Source organism: Salmo trutta, chromosome 31 (genome assembly GCF_901001165.1).
Source record: "Salmo trutta chromosome 31, fSalTru1.1, whole genome shotgun sequence".
Lineage (NCBI taxonomy): Eukaryota > Metazoa > Chordata > Actinopteri > Salmoniformes > Salmonidae > Salmo > Salmo trutta.
Window position 1 is genome coordinate 16,476,985 of NC_042987.1, and position 22,757 is coordinate 16,499,741.

At 41.4% G+C, this 22,757-nt stretch overlaps 1 protein-coding gene across 3 annotated transcripts in view; it reads left to right on the plus strand.

Moving 5' to 3' along the window:
* LOC115169640 (adenylate cyclase type 1-like) overlaps positions 1 to 22,757 on the plus strand; it is a 73,413-nt gene that overhangs the window by 18,233 nt on the left and 32,423 nt on the right. For all 3 annotated transcript variants that reach the window (XM_029725461.1, XM_029725462.1, XM_029725463.1), the window contains exons 5-7: positions 16,132 to 16,259; positions 21,710 to 21,868; positions 22,034 to 22,175. In XM_029725461.1, the coding sequence (XP_029581321.1) occupies positions 16,132 to 16,259; positions 21,710 to 21,868; positions 22,034 to 22,175 (429 nt within the window). The remainder of the gene's footprint in view (positions 1 to 16,131; positions 16,260 to 21,709; positions 21,869 to 22,033; positions 22,176 to 22,757) is intronic.

Here is a 22,757-nt window from a genome sequence, read left to right on the forward strand (position 1 = left end):
CAGTTACTGTAGGTCTACTTTTCCTCATGCTCACCCTATTCTAAAGGCTGGCTCCTAGACATGCTAGCGTGGGCATTCGGTTGTTTAGTTGTTATACTGTAGCATATTTTATTCTCATCTACATACTACCCTGGTGCCTGTTGTTGAAGTACGAATACCAAGTCATATACTTTGGTCGTTTTTGCTTTGATACATTCATTTTAGTAATTGCTGGTGCATCATTGACAAAAATGTTACCTGTTTATTTGTCACAGACAATTCGATCCCCTTTTGACCTACAATTGCCCAATGTTTTCAGTTTGTCTTTGGCCAGAGGACTGTCCTTTTGCTCCCTGGTCTGTATAGGCTTTGGGTCTGGTTTTGACCCGTAGCGATATGGATTGTGTGTTTCTTCATTTAAGGATGTGAGATACGGTTGACTGGCTCTCACAGCTGTCCTTACAGCTTTCCTTACAGCTTTCCTTACAGCTTTCCTTACAGCTTTCCTTACAGCTTTCCTTACAGCTTTCCTTACAGCTTTCCTTACAGCTTTCCTTACAGCTTTCATTACAGCTGTCCTTACAGCTGTCCTTACAGCTTTCATTACAGCTGTCCTTACAGCTGTCCTTACAGCTTTCCTTACAGCTTTCCTTACAGCTTTCCTTACAGCTTTCCTTACAGCTTTCCTTGCAGCTTTCATTACAGCTTTCCTTACAGCTTTCATTACAGCTTTCATTACAGCTGTCCTTACAGCTTTCCTTACAGCTTTCATTACAGCTGTCCTTACAGCTGTCCTTACAGCTTTCATTACAGCTGTCCTTACAGCTGTCCTTACAGCTTTCCTTACAGCTTTCATTACAGCTGTCATTACAGCTGTCATTACAGCTGTCCTTACAGCTTTCCTTACAGCTTTCATTACAGCTTTCCTTACAGCTGTCCTTACAGCTTTCATTACAGCTTTCCTTACAACTTTCCTTACAGCTTTCATTACAGCTTTCCTTACAGCTTTCATTACAGCTGTCATTACAGCTGTCATTACAGCTGTCCTTACAGCTTTCCTTACAGCTTTCATTACAGCTTTCCTTACAGCTGTCCTTACAGCTTTCATTACAGCTTTCCTTACAGCTTTCCTTACAGCTTTCCTTACAGCTTTCATTACAGCTTTCATTACAGCTTACCTTACAGCTTTCATTACAGCTTTCCTTACAGCTTTCCTTACAGCTTTCCTTACAGCTTTCATTACAGCTTTCCTTACAGCTTTCCTTACAGCTTTCATTACAGCTGTCCTTACAGCTTTCCTTACAGCTTTCATTACAGCTGTCCTTACAGCTGTCCTTACAGCTTTCATTACAGCTGTCCTTACAGCTGTCCTTACAGCTTTCCTTACAGCTGTCATTACAGCTTTCCTTACAGCTGTCCTTACAGCTTTCATTACAGCTTTCCTTACAGCTGTCATTACAGCTTTCATTACAGCTTTCCTTACAGCTTTCATTACAGCTTTCATTACAGCTTTCATTACAGCTTTCATTACAGCTTTCCTTACAGCTTTCCTTACAGCTGTCATTACAGCTTTCATTACAGCTTTCATTACAGCTTTCCTTACAGCTTTCCTTACAGCTTTCCTTACAGCTTTCATTACAGCTTTCATTACAGCTTTCATTACAGCTGTCATTACAGCTTTCATTACAGCTTTCATTACAGCTTTCCTTACAGCTTTCATTACAGCTTTCCTTACAGCTTTCCTTACAGCTTTCCTTACAGCTGTCATTACAGCTTTCATTACAGCTTTCATTACAGCTTTCCTTACAGCTTTCCTTACAGCTTTCCTTACAGCTTTCCTTACAGCTGTCATTACAGCTTTCATTACAGCTTTCCTTACAGCTTTCCTTACAGCTTTCCTTACAGCTTTCCTTACAGCTTTCATTACAGCTTTCCTTACAGCTTTCCTTACAGCTTTCCTTACAGCTGTCATTACAGCTGTCATTACAGCTTTCCTTACAGCTTTCCTTACAGCTTTCCTTACAGCTTTCATTACAGCTTTCCTTACAGCTTTCATTACAGCTTTCATTACAGCTTTCATTACAGCTTTCCTTACAGCTTTCCTTACAGCTTTCATTACAGCTTTCCTTACAGCTTTCATTACAGCTTTCCTTACAGCTTTCATTACAGCTGTCATTACAGCTTTCCTTACAGCTTTCCTTACAGCTTTCCTTACAGCTTTCATTACAGCTTTCCTTACAGCTGTCATTACAGCTTTCATTACAGCTTTCCTTACAGCTTTCCTTACAGCTTTCATTACAGCTTTCATTACAGCTTTCCTTACAGCTTTCCTTACAGCTTTCCTTACAGCTTTCATTACAGCTGTCATTACAGCTGTCATTACAGCTTTCCTTACAGCTTTCCTTACAGCTTTCCTTACAGCTTTCCTTACAGCTTTCATTACAGCTGTCATTACAGCTGTCATTACAGCTTTCCTTACAGCTTTCCTTACAGCTTTCATTACAGCTTTCCTTACAGCTTTCCTTACAGCTGTCATTACAGCTTTCCTTACAGATTTCCTTACAGCTTTCCTTACAGCTTTCATTACAGCTTTCCTTACAGCTTTCATTACAGCTTTCCTTACAGCTTTCATTACAGCTTTCCTTACAGCTTTCATTACAGCTTTCCTTACAGCTTTCATTACAGCTTTCATTACAGCTTTCCTTACAGCTTTCCTTACAGCTTTCCTTACAGCTTTCATTACAGCTTTCCTTACAGCTTTCATTACAGCTTTCCTTACAGCTTTCCTTACAGCTTTCCTTACAGCTTTCATTACAGCTTTCCTTACAGCTGTCATTACAGCTTTCCTTACAGCTTTCATTACAGCTTTCCTTACAGCTTTCCTTACAGCTTTCCTTACAGCTTTCCTTACAGCTTTCCTTACAGCTTTCATTACAGCTTTCCTTACAGCTTTCATTACAGCTTTCCTTACAGCTTTCATTACAGCTTTCCTTACAGCTTTCATTACAGCTTTCCTTACAGCTTTCATTACAGCTTTCCTTACAGCTTTCCTTACAGCTTTCCTTACAGCTTTCCTTACAGCTTTCCTTACAGCTTTCCTTGCAGCTTTCATTACAGCTTTCCTTACAGCTTTCCTTACAGCTTTCCTTACAGCTTTCATTACAGCTTTCCTTACAGCTGTCATTACAGCTTTCATTACAGCTTTCCTTACAGCTTTCATTACAGCTTTCATTACAGCTTTCATTACAGCTTTCCTTACAGCTTTCATTACAGCTGTCATTACAGCTTTCCTTACAGCTTTCATTACAGCTTTCCTTACAGCTTTCATTACAGCTTTCCTTACAGCTTTCTTACAGCTTTCATTACAGCTTTCCTTACAGCTTTCCTTACAGCTTTCATTACAGCTTTCCTTACAGCTTTCATTACAGCTTTCATTACAGCTTTCCTTACAGCTTTCCTTACAGCTTTCATTACAGCTTTCCTTACAGCTTTCCTTACAGCTTTCTTTACAGCTTTCCTTACAGCTTTCATTACAGCTTTCATTACAGCTTTCATTACAGCTTTCCTTACAGCTTTCCTTACAGCTTTCATTACAGCTTTCATTACAGCTTTCATTACAGCTTTCATTACAGCTTTCCTTACAGCTTTCCTTACAGCTTTCCTTACAGCTTTCATTACAGCTGTCATTACAGCTTTCATTACAGCTTTCATTACAGCTTGCCTTACAGCTTTCATTACAGCTTTCCTTACAGCTGTCATTACAGCTTTCATTACAGCGTTCCTTACAGCTGTCATTACAGCTTTCCTTACAGCTTTCCTTACAGCTTTCCTTACAGCTTTCCAGAATGTCATCAGTAGCATCAGGGCCACATATGATGTTTAATATGATTACACATGCGCTCATCTGAGGAAGAGATGACGGGACTCTTAATCCATTCCAGATGTCTCGTCTGTGATCGTTTTGAATGATCTGAATGGAGGGGAGGGGTAAGCGGACTAGGACGAGTTATATCCGTCCCAATATTTCCATCCAGTGTCAATGGAAACAGATGTGCACGTTCCTTCTGTCAATATTTAGTGTTTCATTCTTAGCAACTCTCTTGCTATGTTGGTGCTGTGAAAGTCCATGCAACTTTTGTCTTGCTTTGGACCAAATTTTTTTACATTTTAGTACTTTAGTACTATTTTGGCCTGGTTTTGCTGTTACAGTTATCCTTGTTATCGCAAGAGAAAATGTAAATAATTAATATATTAAAACATTATAATGTATATTCACCTCTCAACAGGCATGATTGCTGTAGTAGCCTCACCCTATCCCTCCCCTTCTACAGGGAATCCCAGACCTTGATAATAGGCTGAAACATATATGTGTTGTGTTGGAGTTAGAGGTGTCAGACCCGTCACCCCTCACCCCTCATCCCTAGCTCTCCAACCCCAACCACACACACCCAGCAGATCATCCTCCCACCTCTCTTAACTACATGTAATCTGGCCCCAATTATAAACACTGTGCACATGTGCCTGTGCAATCCCTTAATCCACAGGATTACACCCAACCCTTTTCTGCTTTCATAGAACATTTTCTTGGCCATATCGGCCCGGCTATTTTCAGTCCCTTTGTTTACATGCAATTAAAAACAAAACCAGACAAGACGACTGCAGTTTGTCTAAAGGTGATGAAGGGCGGTCATGATGGTACAGTCTAATTTTCAGATGGAATTTCTAGAAACTGTTATGACATTGGTAATTTTGTGATTATTCCCAATTGTATATATTACCATGCCTTCAATTCTCTTGGCCTACAGAATTCATATAAGAAGGTCATGGCCAGCCTGTCGGCACAGATACAGTCCTACAACCTAATGCCTCACAAGTCAGAGTAACTGAGAGAGAGAAAGAGAGATTATATACAGTATATAGTAGATGCTGACATGCAAGAACCACATTTCACGTCAAGCTTTAAGCTATCTCCCATAAGCTTGATGTGTATTGTGTCACAACTGTCACATTTTCACACTCCTACCTCCCCGGTGGCAGTGTCCCCACAGATCACAGTGACAACTGTCCCCAGACTTTAAATCCCTCACCAGAGGTTCCACCCTGTGTCCTGACCCATAGTCCCAGTCACTGTGATAAGTGGCACCGCAAGTGATTCATTCTGCCTGGCCACAACAGGCTGCACACACTCACACGCACAAGCACACACACACATACACAAGTTGAGACACACACACACACACTGTCTCTCCCTGTCAAAGACGAGGAGCGGGCGAAGCCACATGTCCACCGGGCAGAGTCTCAGCTCGTCAGTCCTGCCGGTCCCCACACCATCCCCACACCACCTGTCCAACTGTTGGACTTGTTGTCTCTCCACCGGGGAAGTGGGCCAAGAACACAGCGCTCTCTCCAATTATCCTCCCTCAAACCGACTCCTCCTCTCTTCTCCTCTCTTTCTCTCCCACTCATATCTTTCTTTCTCTCCTCTACTCTCCTCTCCCCCACTGCTCATGCTTCCTTCTTTCCCACCCCCCCATCGCTCTCTCTCTCTCTCTCTCTCTCTCTCTCTCTCTCTCTCTCTCTCTCTCTCTCTCTCTAAGACATGCACAATGCAAATGAGCAATGACTTGGTATCACATTTGACTTTAGGCGTGTAAAAAACGAGCTTGATCCCACTTCCCTTTCAGTCTGTCTCTTTGTAAACTGTGCTGACAGTTTCATGCTGGCTTCTCTCACAGCCTCTCTATCACTCCCCTCCCTGCGCCTTAGGGTGTATTGATGTTGCTCTGTGATTGTGTCAAAATTAAAGCGATAAAAAGAACATTACTGTTGATTTGGTTAACCCTTTCTATCTTAAACTATTGGTTATCCCTTTTATTTAAAGCTGCAATATGTAACTTTTTGGGGCGACCCGACTAAATGTACATAGTAATGTGGGTTAAAGATCTGTCTCTTGCTTTCTCATTGAAAGCAAGTCTAAGAAGAGATAGAGCAGTTCTATGTGCACTATTTCTATGCTTCCCGTTCTTAAGTTTTGTTTTTGAGTCTTTTACATTCGGTTTTGTACACCAGCTTCAAACAGCTGAAAATACAATATTTTTTTGTTAGATGGAACAATGATTCTCTAAACTATACTTGCTTGTTTTGTCACATAAACTGAAATTAGGCAAATTATGAAAATTTTAACAACCAGGAAATGGCGGAGCGTTTTCTGCATAGTGCGTCTTTAAAGGGCATCTAACCTAAATGAGGACTTCATAACACATTCGTAACCCATAGGGCCTTTTGTTTTTCCTTAATCATGTGACCTGATCAGGAAAAACTCCAGGCCCTATCATAGCCCATAACTAGGGCCTTTTCCTGATCAGGTCATGTGGTTATAGGAAAAACCTCTGGCCCTAAGACAATTAGTATGTGATGAAGAAACACATTCCACTCATCCCTCTCTTCCTCTAGAACTGTTTAAACAATGTTTCTCTCGGTTTCTCTCTGTCTACCCAGCACCGGAATCAATAGTCTCTGTGCAGAGAGAGATACTCTGCTGATTTATACAGCATTATTATGCAATAACTTTTAATGACTCTGGCTCTGTGTGTGTGTGTGTGTGTGTGTGTGTGTGTGTGTGTGTGTGTGTGTGTGTGTGTGTGTGTGTGTGTGTGTGTGTGTGCTTGTGTGTGTGTGTGTGTGTGTATGTGTCTGTGTATGTGTCTGTGTATGTGCATGTGTGATTTTTCAGTTTCCATGGTAGAGTTTACACAGAGCTGTTTTATCCCCCTCTCTCTTCTCTCTCTCTTTCTCTCTTCCAATCTCCTCTCAACGCCACTTTGCATCTCAGCTCTTAGACCAGCTCCTTCTTTCTGGTCTGTTTAATTGACACACAGCAGCCTGCTTCCCTGAACTGTATATTTCATGCCCCTGTTATATTTCATGTTTCTATCCCTCTGTTCCCTCCACTCATTTGTGGGCTTCCATTTGTAATCGGACTCTTTGATATTTCTTCTTATGTCCTGCTTGATTATTTCAACAAGTCAGAGCTCCTTTTTGGCTCCCACACACACACACACACACACACACACACACACACACACATACACACACACACACACACACACACACACACACACACACACACACACACACACACACACACACACACACACACACACACACACACACACACACACACAGATCATCATCATTGTGTAAATGAGTGTCAGAGAAGCCAATGGACACAGCTGAGCACAGCAATCCCATGTCCCATAACGTCTTTTGGGAAGGGACTGACGTATGTTTTAGTTGATACCATAGTCCCTGTGCCCAAGAATGCCAAGGCAACCTGTCTAAATGAATATCGCCACGTAGCACTCACATCTGTAGCCATGAAATGCTTTGAAAGACTGGTCATGGCTCACATCAACACCATCATCCCAGACACCCTGGACCCACTCCTATTCGCATACCGCCCCAACAGATAAACAGAGGACGCAATCTCTATTGCCCTCCACACTGCCCTTTCCCACCTGGACAAAAGGAACACCTACATAAGAAAACTGTTCATTGACTGCAGCTCAGCGTTCATCACCATAGTGTCCTTCAAGCTCATCACTAAACTAAGGACCCTGGGATTAAACACCTCTCTTTGCAACTGGATCCTGCACTTCCTGATAGGCCACCCCATGTGGTGAGAGTCGGCAGCAACATATCCACAACGCTGACCCTCAACATGGGGGGGGCCCTCAGAGGTACGTGCTTAGTCCCCTCTTGTAATCCCTGTTCTCCCAAGACTGCGTGGCCGCGCACAACTATTACGACTATCTACCTCAATTACCTCGTACCCCTTCACATTGACTCGGTACTGGTACCCCGTGTACATAGCCATGTTATTGTTACTCATTGTGTATTTATTCCTTGTGTTATTATTTTAAATTTTTCAGCGGGACAGGAAAATGGTCCAATTCATGCACTTATCAAGAGAACACATGGTCATCCCTACTGCCTCTGATCTGGAGGACTCACTAAACACAAATGCATCATTTGTAAATGATGTCTGAGTGTTGGACCGTGCCCCTGGCTATCCGTACATTTAAAAAACAAGAAAATATTGCTGTCTGGTTTGCTTAATATAATCTCTCTCTCCCTCTCTCTCTCTCTCTCTAATCATGGCCATACAGTTTGCGCATGGGTGGTATGGTAACGTGACAGGGCCAGAGTAATCCTGCACGGCTTGGGTCTGAATCAGCCTCCTAAGCCCTAGCTCACTGGGCAGATCAGATGAACTAACACAGGGACAGGAGAAGAGATGCAGCACAGCACAGAGAGAGGACTGAGAGGAGAGGAGGCTTTCTAAGCACCAGGGCTTTCCTCTCCCTCACGTATCCACAACTCCAGACTCTATCTACTTACTATAGCCTCACTTTAGCCAGACTCTAGTGTACAACCCACCATCTGTTATAGCCTCACTGTCTTAACCCACACCATGGACGTTTCATCCTGGTTTCACCCTAGTTTCATCCCTGCTTGCTCACGTTTGTTTATATTAAAAAGATAATGTATATACTCACTAGCAGGGAGCCTAGTTGCGCCTCTCCTTTTAACAGAGGGTGTTCATTTTGGAGCTATATATGATCTCTCTCTTTCCAGTAGTTTGAACACTCAGGGATCATATTAATGGATAGGTGGCTTGGTCTACTAGTACAGTACCTCTCCTGTTGTACAGTAAGATGACGGCTCCCCCCAGTTAAACCAGTGCTAGCAGATACAGTAGCACCTTGGAGTGTTACACTTAAAGAAAATGTATTCTTTCTTTTTCTTTTTAAAGTCCCAAATGGCTACCTATTCCCTATGTTATGCACTATGTAGGGAATGGGGTGCCATTTGGAATGTAGACAGAGGCTAACCTGTTAGTGAACAGCTGGCACGTAGCCTACGTTCTTCACACAGGTGGCTTAACTCTGTGGCTTGCTCCTTTGGCACAGTGTAATTGCCTAAGCTGTCTATTTGAAATGGCTCTGTGTGAGTAGGAGCCCGAAGGAACAAAGGAAGTGAAGGGGAGTCTCCCAAGTCCTGATGAAGATGTATAACTTCTGTTATTTGTGCATTCACACAGCTGTAAAGAGCTAGTGAAATAGCTAGAGACCTCAAACAGAACCCAATACTCTAGCTCTCCTCTGAAGTTTCAGAACTTTCACTATGCGTTCTACTCTTTTTTATTTGATTTACGGTGTTCATTCTACCTGACTGTGTCTGAGTAGTTAGCTGATATTAGCTTTGGGCTTTGGAGGGTTGATGATGTAAGTTTGAGTGAGTATTTATTTGTTCTATATGTGGTTCGATTGTTCAATCAATATTACTGTCTTATTAGAAATTAGGCTACGTGTCACCTATCTCATTGGCTTATGTTTATATAGCTAGGTCACAGAATTTCCTGGAATTGTATTTATAAAAAACATTTTTTTTTACGGTGATATCATCAAATTGTTAAGAAATAGAAATGGTTTATAGCCGAAATGATGGTTAATGATTAGGGCCTATGGAGAATATTTTTTCTGGAATCCACCTTTTTTTTTATGCTTTTTTTTAGACAGATTAGAAACAGGAAGAGACAGAGAAAGAGTGAAAGTGGGACAGGTGGAAGCGGGACTTTTTTGCTTACTACATGATTCCATATGTGTTATTTCATACAGTTGAAGTCGGAAGTTTACATATACCTTAACCAAATACATTTAAACTCAGTTTTTCACAATTCCTGACATTGAAAATTTCAGCTTTTATTTAATTCATCAGAAGTTTATATACACTCAATTAGTATTTGGTAGCATTGCCTTTAAATTCTTTAACTTGGATCAAACAGAGCTGGTGTAACTGATTTAGGTTTGTAGGCCTCCTTGCTCGCAAATGCTTTTTAAGTTCTGCCCACACATATTCTATAGGATTGAGGTCAGGGCTTTGTGATGGCCACTCCAATACCTTGACTTTGTTGTCCTTAAGCCATTTTTTCCACAACTTTGGAAGTACGCTGGGGGTCATTGTCCATTTAGAAGACCCGTTTGCGACCAAGCTTTAACTTCCTGACTGATGTCTTGAGATGTTGCTTCAATATATCCACATAATTTTCCTCCCTCATGATGCCATCTATGATGCTGCCACCCCCGTGCTTCACGGTTGGGATGGTGTTCTTCAGCTGCAAGCCTCCCCCTTTTTCCTCCAAGCCTAACGATGGTCATTATGGCCAAACAGTTCTATTTTTGTTTCATCAGACCAGAGGCCATTTCTTCAAAAAGTACGATCTTAGTCCCCATGTGCAGTTGCAAACTGTAGTCTGGCTTTTTTATAGTGGTTTTGGAGCAGCGGCTTCTTCCTTGCTGAGGGGCCTTTCAGGTTATGTCGATATCTGACTCGTTTTACTGTGGATATAGATACTTTTGTACCTGTTTCCTCCAGCATCTTCACATGGTCCTTTGCCATTGTTCTGGGATTGATTTGCATTTTTTGCACCAAAGTACGTTCATCTCTAGGAGACAGAATGCGTCTCCTTCCTGAGCGGTATGACGGCTGCGTGGTCCCATGGTGTTTATACTTGCGTACTATTGTTTGTACAGATGAATGTGGTATCTTCAGGCGTTTGGAAATTGCTCGAAAGGATGAGCCAGACTTGTGGAGGTCTACAAAAAAAATGTTGAGGTCTTGGCTGATTTATTTTTTTCCCCCCCATGATGTCAATCAGAGAGGCACTGAGTTTAAAGGTAGGCCTTGAAATAAATCCACAGGTACACCTCCAATAGGCTAATTGACATCATTTGAGTCAATCAGAAGCCTCTAAAGCTGTGACATTTTCTGAAATTTTCCAAGCTGTTTAAAGGCACAGTCAACTTAGTGTATGTAAACTTCTGACCCACTGGAATTGTGATACAGTGAATTATAAGTGAAATAATCTGTCTGGAAACAATTGTTGGAAAAATTACTTGTGTCATGCACAAAGTAGATGTCCTAACCGACTTGCCAAAACTATAGTTTGTTGTGGAGAAGGAAGTTGTGGAGTGGTTGAAAAACTAGTTTTAATGATTCCAAGCTAAGTGTATGTAAACTTCCGACTTCAACTGTAGGTTTGATGTCTTCACTATTATTTTACAATGTAGAAAATAGTAAAAATAAAGAAAAACCCTGGAATGAGTAGGTGTGTCCGAACTTTTCACTGGTACTGTATATTTACAAAAAATGAATGCAATTCATTTCAATTATTTTTTTAAACTTAATTTTACCAAAACATTTAAGAATAAATAAAAATTAATATGTTTCTCAAAATGTAAGTTTACTTTAAGAGGATTACCAAAGATATAGAAAATTAAGTGATTGAACTCATTGGAAATCTGGTTAAATCTCCTTGCGCTTCCTATATTGCCACATGGCTCCAGTTATACAGGATTATGAGTAATTATATTCTTAGAAACAATTTTGTATGAAGAAAGAAAGCATACTTAGTGTTATTATTTACACCTATGCCATGAGGTGTAAAGGGGCGGCAGGTAGCTTATTGGTTAGAGTGTTGGACTAGTAACCGAAAAGTTGCAAGATCGACTCCCCGAGCCGACATGGTAAAAATCTGTCGCTCTGCCTCTGAACAAGGCAGTTAGCCCACTGTTCCTAGGCCGTCTTTGAAAATAAGAATATGTTCTGAACTGACTTTCTGAGTTCAATAAAGGTAAAATAAAATAAAAATGGTTCATGATGAATGGATATTAAAACCGTCAGGCAAAATGATGTTCAATGATGAGACGGTCCATTCCCACATTTCCAACTTTCAAATACAGTGTACTGCAATGCTTGCTATACAACCTCTAGTTACCACTGGTAGATTGAGCACTGTGCTCAACAATGCCTGCCAAAAATGGGTTAAACTGGAAAATTATCATATACAGTGCATTCGGAAAGTCATTTTGTTACGTTACAGCCTTATTCTAAAATTGATAAAATAGTTTGTTTTTTCTCATCAATCTACACACAATACCTCATAATGACAAAGCAAAACAGGTTTTAAGATTGTTTTGCAAATTTATATAAAAAAACACTTGTATTTCCATAAGTATTCAGACCCTTTACTCAATACTTTGTTGAATCACCTTTGGCAGCGATTACAGCCTTGCATCTTTTTGGGTATGATGCTACAGGCTTGGCACACCTGTATTTGGGAAGTTTCTCCCATTCTTCTCTGCAGATCCTCTCAAGCTCTGTCAGGTTGGATGAGGAGCGTCGCTGCACAGCTATTTTCAGGTCTCTCCAGAGATGTTCGATCAGGTCCAAGTCCGGGCTTTGGCTGGGCCTCTCAAGGAAACTTGTCCCGAAGCCACTCCTGCATTGTATTGGCTGTGTGCTTAAGGTCGTTGTCCTGTTGGAAGGTGAAACTTCGCCCCAGTCTGAGGTCCTGATCACTCTGGAGCAGGTTTTCATCAAGGATCTCTCTGTACTTTGCTCTGTTAATCTTTCCCTCGATCCTGACTAGTCTCCCAGTTCCAACTGCTGAAAAACATCCCCACAGCATGATGCTGCCACCACCATGCTTCACAGTAGGGATGGTGCCAGGTTTCCTCCAGACGTGACGCTTGGCATTGAGGCCAAGGAGTTCAATCTTGGTTTCATCAGACCTGAGAATCTTGTTTCTCATGGTCTGAGAGTTCTTCAGGTGCCTTTAGGCAAACTCCAAGCGGGCTGTCATGTGCCTTTTACTGAGGAGTGGCTACCATGAAGGCCTGATTGGTGGAGTGCTGCAGAGTTGGTTGGCCTACTGGAAGGTTCTCCCATCTCCACAGATGAACTCTGGAACTTTTGAGGTGCTCCAAAAATATCTGTCCCCATCAACCTCATTAAATAGATGCTTTGTGAAAGACACATCAGAAATAAAGAGAAGTGAGAAGAGTGTCCTCAATCAGTATACACAGTAAGGGGAGATTGTGGGGAGCAGAGACCTGAGATAGACATACATCTCCTAGAGTTTCTCCCGTCTCCACAGAGGAACTCTGGAGCTCTGCCATAGTGACCATCGGGTTCTTGGTCACCTCCCTGACCAAGGCCCTTCGCACCCGTTTGCTCAGTTTGGCCGGGCGGCCAGCTCTAGGAAGAGTCTTGGAGATTTCAAACTTCTTCCATTTAATAATGATGGGGCCATTGTGTTCTTGGGGCCTTCAATGCTGCAGAAATTTTTTGGTACCCTTCCCCAGATCTGTGCCTCGACACAATCCTGTCTCGGAACTCTACGGACAATTCCTTCGACCTCATGGCTTGGTTTTTGCTCTGACATGCACTGTCAACTGAAGGACCTTATATAGACAGGTGTGTGCCTTTCCAAATCATATCCAATCAGTTAAATTTACCACAGGTGGACTCCAATCACATTGTAGAAACATCTCAAGGATGATCAATGGAAACAGGATGCACCTGAGCTCAATTTCGAGTCTCATAGCAAAAGGTCTGAATACTTTCTGATGCACTGTACATAAATCAATGTTAAACATGAAAATACACCAGAACAAGTGATCTAATTCTCCACTAGACAGGATTTGAAACAGCATAATAGTGTTTAAGAGCTATAGAGAGAGGAAACGACATCATAGAATAAGGTTTCTAATTCTGCATTAAACAAAACTCAAAACACCAAAATAGTGTTTTCAACCATTTCCGGTACTGTTCCCAGTCCCTGGTAAGGTGTTGAACAACACTTCATTTAAACTTCTTAAGGATCCGCCCCCTTTTTTTCAATTTTCGCCTAAAATGACATACCAAAATCTAACTGCCTGTAGCAAGGATATGCATATTGTTGATACCATTTGAAAGGAAACACTTTGACGTTTGTGGAAATATTAAATGAATGTTGGAGAATATAACACATTAGATAACACTACTTTGTATTTTTTTTGTACCATCATCTTTGAAATGCAAGAAAAATTCCATAATATATTATTCCAGCCCAGGCGCAATTTAGATTTTGGCCACTAGATGGCAGCAGTGTATGTGCAACGTTTTAGATTGATCCAATGAACCATTGCATTTCTGTTAAAAATGTTGTATCAAGACTGCCCAAATGTGCCTAATTGGTTTATTAATACATTTTCAAGTTCATAACTGTGCACTCTCCTCAAACAATAGCATGGTATTCTTTCACTGTAATAGCTACTGTAAATTGGACAGTGCAGTTAGATTAACAAGAATTTAAGCTTTCTGCCAATATCAGATATGTCTATATCCTGGGAAATGTTGTTGTTACTTACAACCTCATGCTAATCACATTAGCCTACGTCCCGCGGGGGACCCACCGATCCTGTAGAGGTTTTAAGTGGTGTTACCACACACCATATAATGTTTCAAAACATCTCAGGATGATGTGTTTTAATACTCCAGAAAAGTTAAGGTTTCGACTCCTTCGAGTTGGTGGATGCTCAGTTGCCACTAGTTTTGGTGTTACAAAGCAGTTCATTTTAACAGTGTAAGACGAATCAGAGTTTTCCCCTTATTATTGTTATCATTCACCATGGCATTTAAGCTCATAACAAAAGACAGAATTTCCTTTCAAATTATTATAATATATATTTTGAATTTAAGACAATATCTTAATCAATATATATCTGACTTGAAAGAAATATGCCCTCAGTACTAGTGAGCAATAACAAAGCGAGTGTAGCCTGTATGTAAAATAATGTGAAGGAAACTGTATTTTATGCTGCTAACAAGCTCTCTCTCAACACCAATGGACTTGCACGTTAAAATAGAGCATCTATTACGCACACCGCGTAGTTATGAGTCTTTCAGTTCACATGTTCTGCTCAACCCACAATCACATCTCTTCCATGAAGTAACAATGGGAGCCGGGTGATGTTATCACCCCCTCGCAGCTCAGCCCACCAACCCATAGCTCACCGTGAACTCTGTGGCTCACAGATCCCTAATGATGGCTTACAATTCCACAGCTCCTTTCATCCCACAGCAGAGCTTCACATCACGCCAGGCAGCGTTACTCACTTCATGGACGTTCACACTTATTTATTGTTGTTGTGTTTTGTATGTTTATTTGATAGAGAGAGAGTGCTGAAAGAGCAGTGGGCTGGATTTGGACCTCGGCTGGCGGTGGTACACATGCTCCACAGGAAGCGGCTTAGCCAGCTATACCACCCCGGGCCACACATCTACACACTTCTACAACACTGATCCGATGATATGATGGAGTGGGGACTGTTATGCTTCTGCACTCAGACGCATTTCCTTTTTTAAGTTGGATTTGTACTGTACAGTACATCGTGCAAAGTTCACATTAGTGTGTACAGCTGTAGCCTATTGTAGCCTACAGGATGTGTGTAACTGGTGTGAAATGGCTAGCGGTGCGTGCTAGTAGCGTTTCAATCGGTGACGTCACTCGTTCTGGGACCTCGAAGTAGTTGTTTCCCTTGCTTTGCAAGTGTCGTGACTTTAGTGGAGCGATAGGCAACGATGCTTTGTGGGAGGCAGTTGCTGATGTGTTCAGAGGGTCCCTGGTTCAAGCCCAGGTTGGGGCAAGGAGAGGGATGGAAGCAAAATTGTTACATGCTGTATGTTATAGAGAATTTGCACATTACTGCATGTATGGATGCACAAGACCTAATTCAGATGGGTGGAGTTTCTTGATGTTAAAATACACTATGTGACTTGAATGGTTTAGGCGAATGGATATTGGATAGAGAAGGTTTGAATATGAGGTAGAAAGCACAAGGAAATCTTGTCAGCAATTCCTCCCCGCAATCTAACATCGTAGGTCTGACATACTGAATATCGGAAAGCATATGTGATATTTATGTGTATATACACCCCCCTACGTATTTATTTGGACAGTGAAGCTAAAGCTTTTTTATTTGGCTCTATACTTCAGCATTTGGGATTTGAAATTGAATGTTTTATATGAGGCCACAGTACAGAATGTCACTTTTTATTTGAGGGTGTTTTCATACGTATCTGTTTAACCGTTTAGAAATGAATGCACTTTATGTGTCTAGTCCCCCCACACTGTCTGTGTCAGTCTATCTGTCTCAATATTGCTCTGAATATCAGAAAGCTCTCTCCTCTCTCTCCCTTTCTCTCTCTCCCTCCCTTTTTTTCTCTCCCCCCCTTTCTCCCCCCCCCCCCCTCTCTGATTGACAGGAGAACCATTGTAGGCGTATAAAGATCCTGGGAGACTGTTACTACTGTGTGTCAGGTCTGACCCAGCCCAAGACTGACCACGCCCACTGCTGTGTGGAGATGGGCCTGGACATGATTGACACCATCACGTGAGTCTATAGGTTTATGGTGGACACTCTCACTAATCTTTGCTAGCTCCTTGGACATGTGTCTCTCCACGCCGTCCTGTTCTGGGCCAGGTCCCGGACTGATGTGGTGTTATGTTCCAGTTTGTGTAGGTCATCCATGGTAAAACACGTCACTTGTATATGGTGCTGGTTGCCTGATAAACCACATGAGTCATCGTGATGTTAGGGTCAGTGTTGACGCCTGTTGATTTGTGACGGACACTATATCACATATCCTTTTATCGCTGTATCAAATCAAATTTCATTTGTCACGTGCGCAGAATACAACAGGCCGTGAAATGCAGTGAAATGCTTACTTACAAGCCCTTAACCAACAATACAGTTTTAAGAAAATAGAGTTCAGAAAATATTTACTAAATAAACTCAAGTAAAAAATGTATAAAAAAAAAAATAACACAATAAAATAACAGCAATGAGGCTACAGTATATACAGGGGTACCGGTACCGAATCAATGTGCGGGGGTACAAGTTAGTCAAAGTCATTTGTACATGTAGGTAGGGGTAAAGTGACTATGCGCAGATAATAAACAGTGAGTTTAGCTAGGCAGCAGGAATGAGCCTTCAGCCATTATATTGAATCATTTGGTTTGAACAGGGATAAGAGTGAGACTGAGGACTGGGGATATTGATATTCTCAATTCTTCTAAACCACTGTGTTACAAGTCCAGGCTGAAGGATTCTATGAATACATGACAACACTGCAGATAGATGGGGTTGAGAGGGGTGAAATGTCATTTGAGGGAGAGGGAATGGAAATGCATTTGGATGCTTCCTTATGAAGCTTGAGAGTGTTTGACTCCTTTGCATGTCCTGCACAATTTGGAGAAGGAAGAAGGAGCTCAACACTTCAATGAGCCTTATCCCGTTCTGTGATAAATGCATGGCCGTTGGCTTGGTGTTATTTAGCTCCATATGCCATATAGGGGTTGTACATACAGACACCCATATACGTAGGGTTTTAAGAATGACAGATTTCGGGCTACAATGCACAATAAACACACATTCTTATGTTAGCGGTAGGTTCATATTCATTCATATTCATATTGGTGACAAGTGTAGCATTTTGCCCTGTTTATTGAGTGTCTAGACTCTAGATAATGCTCTTAAACCTCACTTTGCTCCCTCGTTACAGGTTGAATTTTCCTCTGTCTGTACTCTCACATTCTCTTTAACTTTACTTTCCTAACAGACAGGAGTAGAGAAAAAAACTGTTTAGAATCTGAAGTAGCTACCATTTTTTTCCCCTTCTGGCTTATCTCCCCAGAACAGGTGCACTTTTTCTTCCAGACAGAGAGGGAGGTTGGAACTCAGTGCTGCCTGGCCTATCTGTATTATTATGTGAAGAGGGGCAGCACCGTTTATCATGGCAGAATAAAATGTGTGGAGGCAAGAAATGATTTGTATACAGTAATGCTAGAGTGGACACACTAAGGTTGCACATGGAGGGTATATTACTGGTAACTTTCAAAGTTTACCAGTAAACTGCCAGAATTTTGGTAACTTTCAAGGATTTTATGGAATTTTATCACATGACATCTAGTGGCCTTTTTGGGTACTTCAGATTATCACAGGTGCCTGTAATTCTCTCTGGCCCTCTGTGGCTTTATCACATGTAACATATATAAAATAATCAAGTAAGATTATAATTATGAACCATCAATTTAGTAAATACCATTAGTGTTTAAAGGGTCAATCTGCAGTTGCTACATACATTTGTGGACTTATAAGTTAATGATATGTACCTATCGGTTGTTGAAGAATATCATTTATAAATGCCTCATGAGCTTAGTTCAACTGTCGTACCCCATCAGAACCCAAAATGTAAGCTTTTTTACCTCAATGTTTGTAAACAAGGTAAATGTAAACAAACAATATATACAGTGCTTTCAGAAAGTATTCACACCCCTTGACTTTTTCCACATTTTGTTGTGTTACCGCCTGAATTTTGATTTTGTGTCACTGATCTACACACAATACCACATCATGTCAAAGAGGAATTCTGTTTGTAGAAAATATTGGAGAGATGAAATGTCTTGAATCAGTAAGTATTCAACCCCTTTGTTATGGCAAGCCTAAATAAGTTCAGGAGTACAAATGTGCTTAACAAGTCAGATTATAAGTAGCATGGACTCATTCCGTGTTCAATAATAGTGGTTAACATGATTTTTTAATGACTACCCCATCTCTGTACCCCACACATACAATTATCTGTAAGGTCTCTCAATCGAGTAATGAATTTCAAGCACAGATTCAACCACAAAGACCAGGGAGGTTTTTCAATGCCTTGCAAAGAAGGGCATCGATTGGTAGCTGTGTAAACTGAGCAGGAAACTACTCAGGGATTTCACCATTAAGCCAATGGTGATTTTAAAATAGATGTAGAGTTTAATGGCTGTGATAGGAGAAAACTGAGGATGGATCAACAACATTGTAGTGACTCCACAATACACACATAATTGACAGAGTGAAAAGAAAGAAGCCTGTACAGAATACAAATATTCCAAAACATGCATCCTGTTTGCAAAAAGGCACTTAAGTAATACTGCAAGAAATGTGGCAAAGAAAGAAACTTTTTGTCCTGATACAAAGAGGTATGTTTGGGGCAAATCTAACACAACACATCACTGAGTAAGTACCGCTCTTCATATTTTCAAGCATGGTGCTGGCTGCATCATGTTATGGTTATGCTTGTAATTGGCAAGTACAAGGGTGTTTTTCTTAGGATAAAAATAAACAGAATACAGTTATAAGCACATTCAAAATCCTAGAGGAAAACTTGCTTCAGTCTTCTTTCCAACAGACACTGGGAGACAAATTCACCTTTCAGCAGGACAATAACCTAAAACACAAGGCTAAATCGACACCTGCAGTTGCTTACCAAGACGACATTGAATGTTCCTGAGTGGCCTAGTTACAGTTTTGACTTAAATCGGCTTGAAAATCTATGGCAAGAATTGAAAATGACTGTCTAGCAATGATACATTTTAAAAAGATGAATAGGCAAATATTGTACAATCCAGATGTGCAAAGCTCTTGAAGACTTACCCAGAAAGACTGCTTCGACTTAGTTTTGAATCAGGGTTGTCAATACTCATGTAAATGAGATATTTCTGTATTTCATTTTCAATAAATTAGCAACATTTTCTAAAAACATTAGTTAAATTTATCATTATGGGGTATTGTGTGTAGGTTAATCAATTTTGAATTCACGCTGTAACACAACAAAATGTGGAATAAGTCAAGTTTTTGCAAGGCATTGTAGTCTCAAAACATAGTTAAAATCATAATTTCGATATCATGGATGGCCAGTCCTTGCATCATAGCTTTTTTATTTATTTTACTGTGTCAATATGTATTTGTTGTAAGTGTTTTGGCACCAAACCCGTGGCAGTTGTGAAAAAAAGTAAATTGTTGGAAGAGAAAATAATGCCATATTTGATTAGATTTTTTCAAAATATAGGCTATTTTCACTTAAACCGTATATATGGTCTATCCACTAGAATGTAATGGACAATATGGACAAAGATACAACAAACGAAAGCTGTATATGAATACATTTTTTAAAAAGTTATTAAAGTATAAACTACCAAAGTTACCATAGATTGCAGTCGGAAATTCAGATAACTTTTGTTGTAAATTAACAGTAGTTTTGCAATCCTAGTATGCACACACACATTAACACGGATACACACAGTCACACACAAAACTATTTGATCCCCTGCTGATTATGTACGTTTGCGCACTTACAAAGAAATTATCAGTCTATAATTTTAATAGTAGGTTTATTTGAACAGTGAGAGACAGAATAACAACAAAAAATCCAGAAAAACGCATGTCAAAAATGTTATAAAATGATTTGCATTTTAATGAGGGAAATAAGTATTTGACCCCTCTGCAAAACATGACTTAGTACTTGGTGGCAAAACCCTTGTTGGCAATCACAGAGGTCAGACGTTTCTTGTAGCTGGCCACCAGGTTTGCACACATCTCAGGAGGGATTTTGTCCCACTCCTCTTTGCAGATCTTCTCCAAGTCATTAAGGTTTTGAGGCTGACGTTTGGCAACTCGAACCTTCAGCTCCCTCCACAGATTTTCTATGGGATTAAGGTCTGGAGACTGGCTAGGCCACTCCAGGACCTTAATGTGCTTCTTCTTGAGCCACTCCTTTGTTGCCTTGTCCGTGTGTTTTGGGTCATTGTCATGCTGGAATACCCATCCGCGACCCATTTTCAATGCCCTGGCTGAGGGAAGGAGGTTCTCTCCCAAGATTTGACGGTACATGGCCCCGTCCATCGTCCCTTTGATGCGGTGAAGTTGTCCTGTCCCCTTAGCAGAAAAACACCCCCAAAGCATAATTTTTCCACCTCCATGTTTGATGGTGGAGATGGTGTCCTTGGGGTCATAGGCAGCATTCCTCCTCCTCCAAACATGGCGAGTTGAGTTGATGTCAAAGAGCTCCATTTTGGTCTCATCTGACCACAACACTTTCACCAGTTGTCCTCTGAGTCATTCAGATGTTCATTGACAAACTTCAGACGGGCATGTATATGTATTCTTGAGCAGGGGGACCTTGCAGGCGCTGCAATATTTCAGTCCTTCACGGTGTAGTGTTTTACCAATTGTTTTCTTGGTGACTATGGTCCCAGCTGCCTTGAGATCATTGACAAGATCCTCCCGTGTAGTTCTGGGCTGATTCCTTACCGTTCTCATGATCATTGCAACTCCACGAGGTGAGATCTTGCATGGAGCCCCAGGCCGAGGGATATTGGCATAGACAGGTGTCTCGTTACCTGTTCTTTTGTGTTTCTTCCATTTGCGAATAATCGCACCAAATGTTATCACCTTCTCACCAAGCTGCTTGGCGATGGTCTTGTAGCCCATTCCAGCCTTGTGTAGGTCTACAATCTTGTCCCTGACATCCTTGGAGAGCTCTTTGGTCTTGGCCATGGTGGAGAGTTTGGAATCTGATTGATTGATTGCTTCTGTGGACAGGTGTCTTTTTTACAGGTAACAAGCTGCGGTTAGGAGCACTCCCTTTAAGAGTGTGCTCCTAATCTCAGCTCGTTACCTGTATAAAAGACACCTGGGAGCCAGAAATCTTTCTGATTGAGAGGGGGTCAAATACTTATTTCCCTCATTAAAATGCAAATCAATTTATAACATTTTTGACAAGCGTTTTTCTGGATATTTTTGTTGTTATTCTGTCTTTCACTGTTCAAATAAACCTACCATTAAAATTATAGACTGATCCTTTCTTTGTCAGTGGGCAAATGTACAAAATCAGCAGGGGATCAAATATTTTTTTCCCCCACTGTAGGCACTTGGCACACACACACACAAACTCTGGCCCACAACCACACACGTAGTGTCAATTATATAATATTGTAATTACCCTTCTCATGCTCCTGCAGATCAGTAGCGGAGGCCACGGAGGTGAATCTGAACATGCGTGTGGGTCTCCACACGGGCCGGGTGCTGTGTGGGGTCCTGGGACTGAGGAAGTGGCAGTATGACGTGTGGTCCAACGACGTCACACTGGCCAACGTCATGGAGGCAGGGGGACTGCCTGGGTTAGTACGAGTTATCACCATGCCATGCCATTTGCTTTCACAGTACCCAATCTGACACACAACACAGCCTCTGGAGCAATTAGTGGTTAAGTACCTTGCTTGAAGGCACAATGGCGGTAGGCAGCACCACATGATGCTGACTCTGTGTTTCTCCTTCTCCACCAGGAAGGTCCACATCACCAAGGCGACCCTGGACTCCCTGAATGGAGACTATGAGGTAGAACCTGGCAACGGCCACGAGAGAAACGCCTTCCTCCTCAAACACCAGATCGAGACCTTCTTCATTGTACCATCTCACCGACGGAAGGTCAGGGCTGCGTGTTTGTGTATGTGTGTGTACTTGTGTGCAAGCATGTATGTTTGTGTGCGTGTGTGTGCGTGCATGTGTGTGTACAATATGGGAAATCTTCTGCATGAGAGAGGATGATCGAGAGGTTTTGCATGTGTGTACAGTACAGTATATGTGTGTACCCTGCTGAAAAAAACAGCATAGACATGGTGACCTTTGTTGTGTTTTTTCTGGTGACCAGCCTTCGTTGTGTTTTTGCTGGTGACCAGTCTTCGTTGTGTTTTTTCTGGTGACCAGCCTTTGTTGTGTTTTTGCTGGTGACCAGTCTTCGTTGTGTTTTTTCTGGTGACCAGCCATTGTTGTGTTTTTGCTGGTGACCAGCCTTCGTTGTGTTTTTTGCTGGTGACCATTCTTCGTTGTGTTTTTGCTGGTGACCAGCCTTCGTTGTGTTTTCGCTGGTGACCAGCCTTCGCTTGGTTTTGAAAACTGCTGACCAATGATTTCTAATTCCTATTAGAATCCAGCCTGAGTGGGGATATCCAACAATTGGAAGTTATATTCACCCACAATTCAGAATGGCTGCCAGAGTTTGAAAGATGA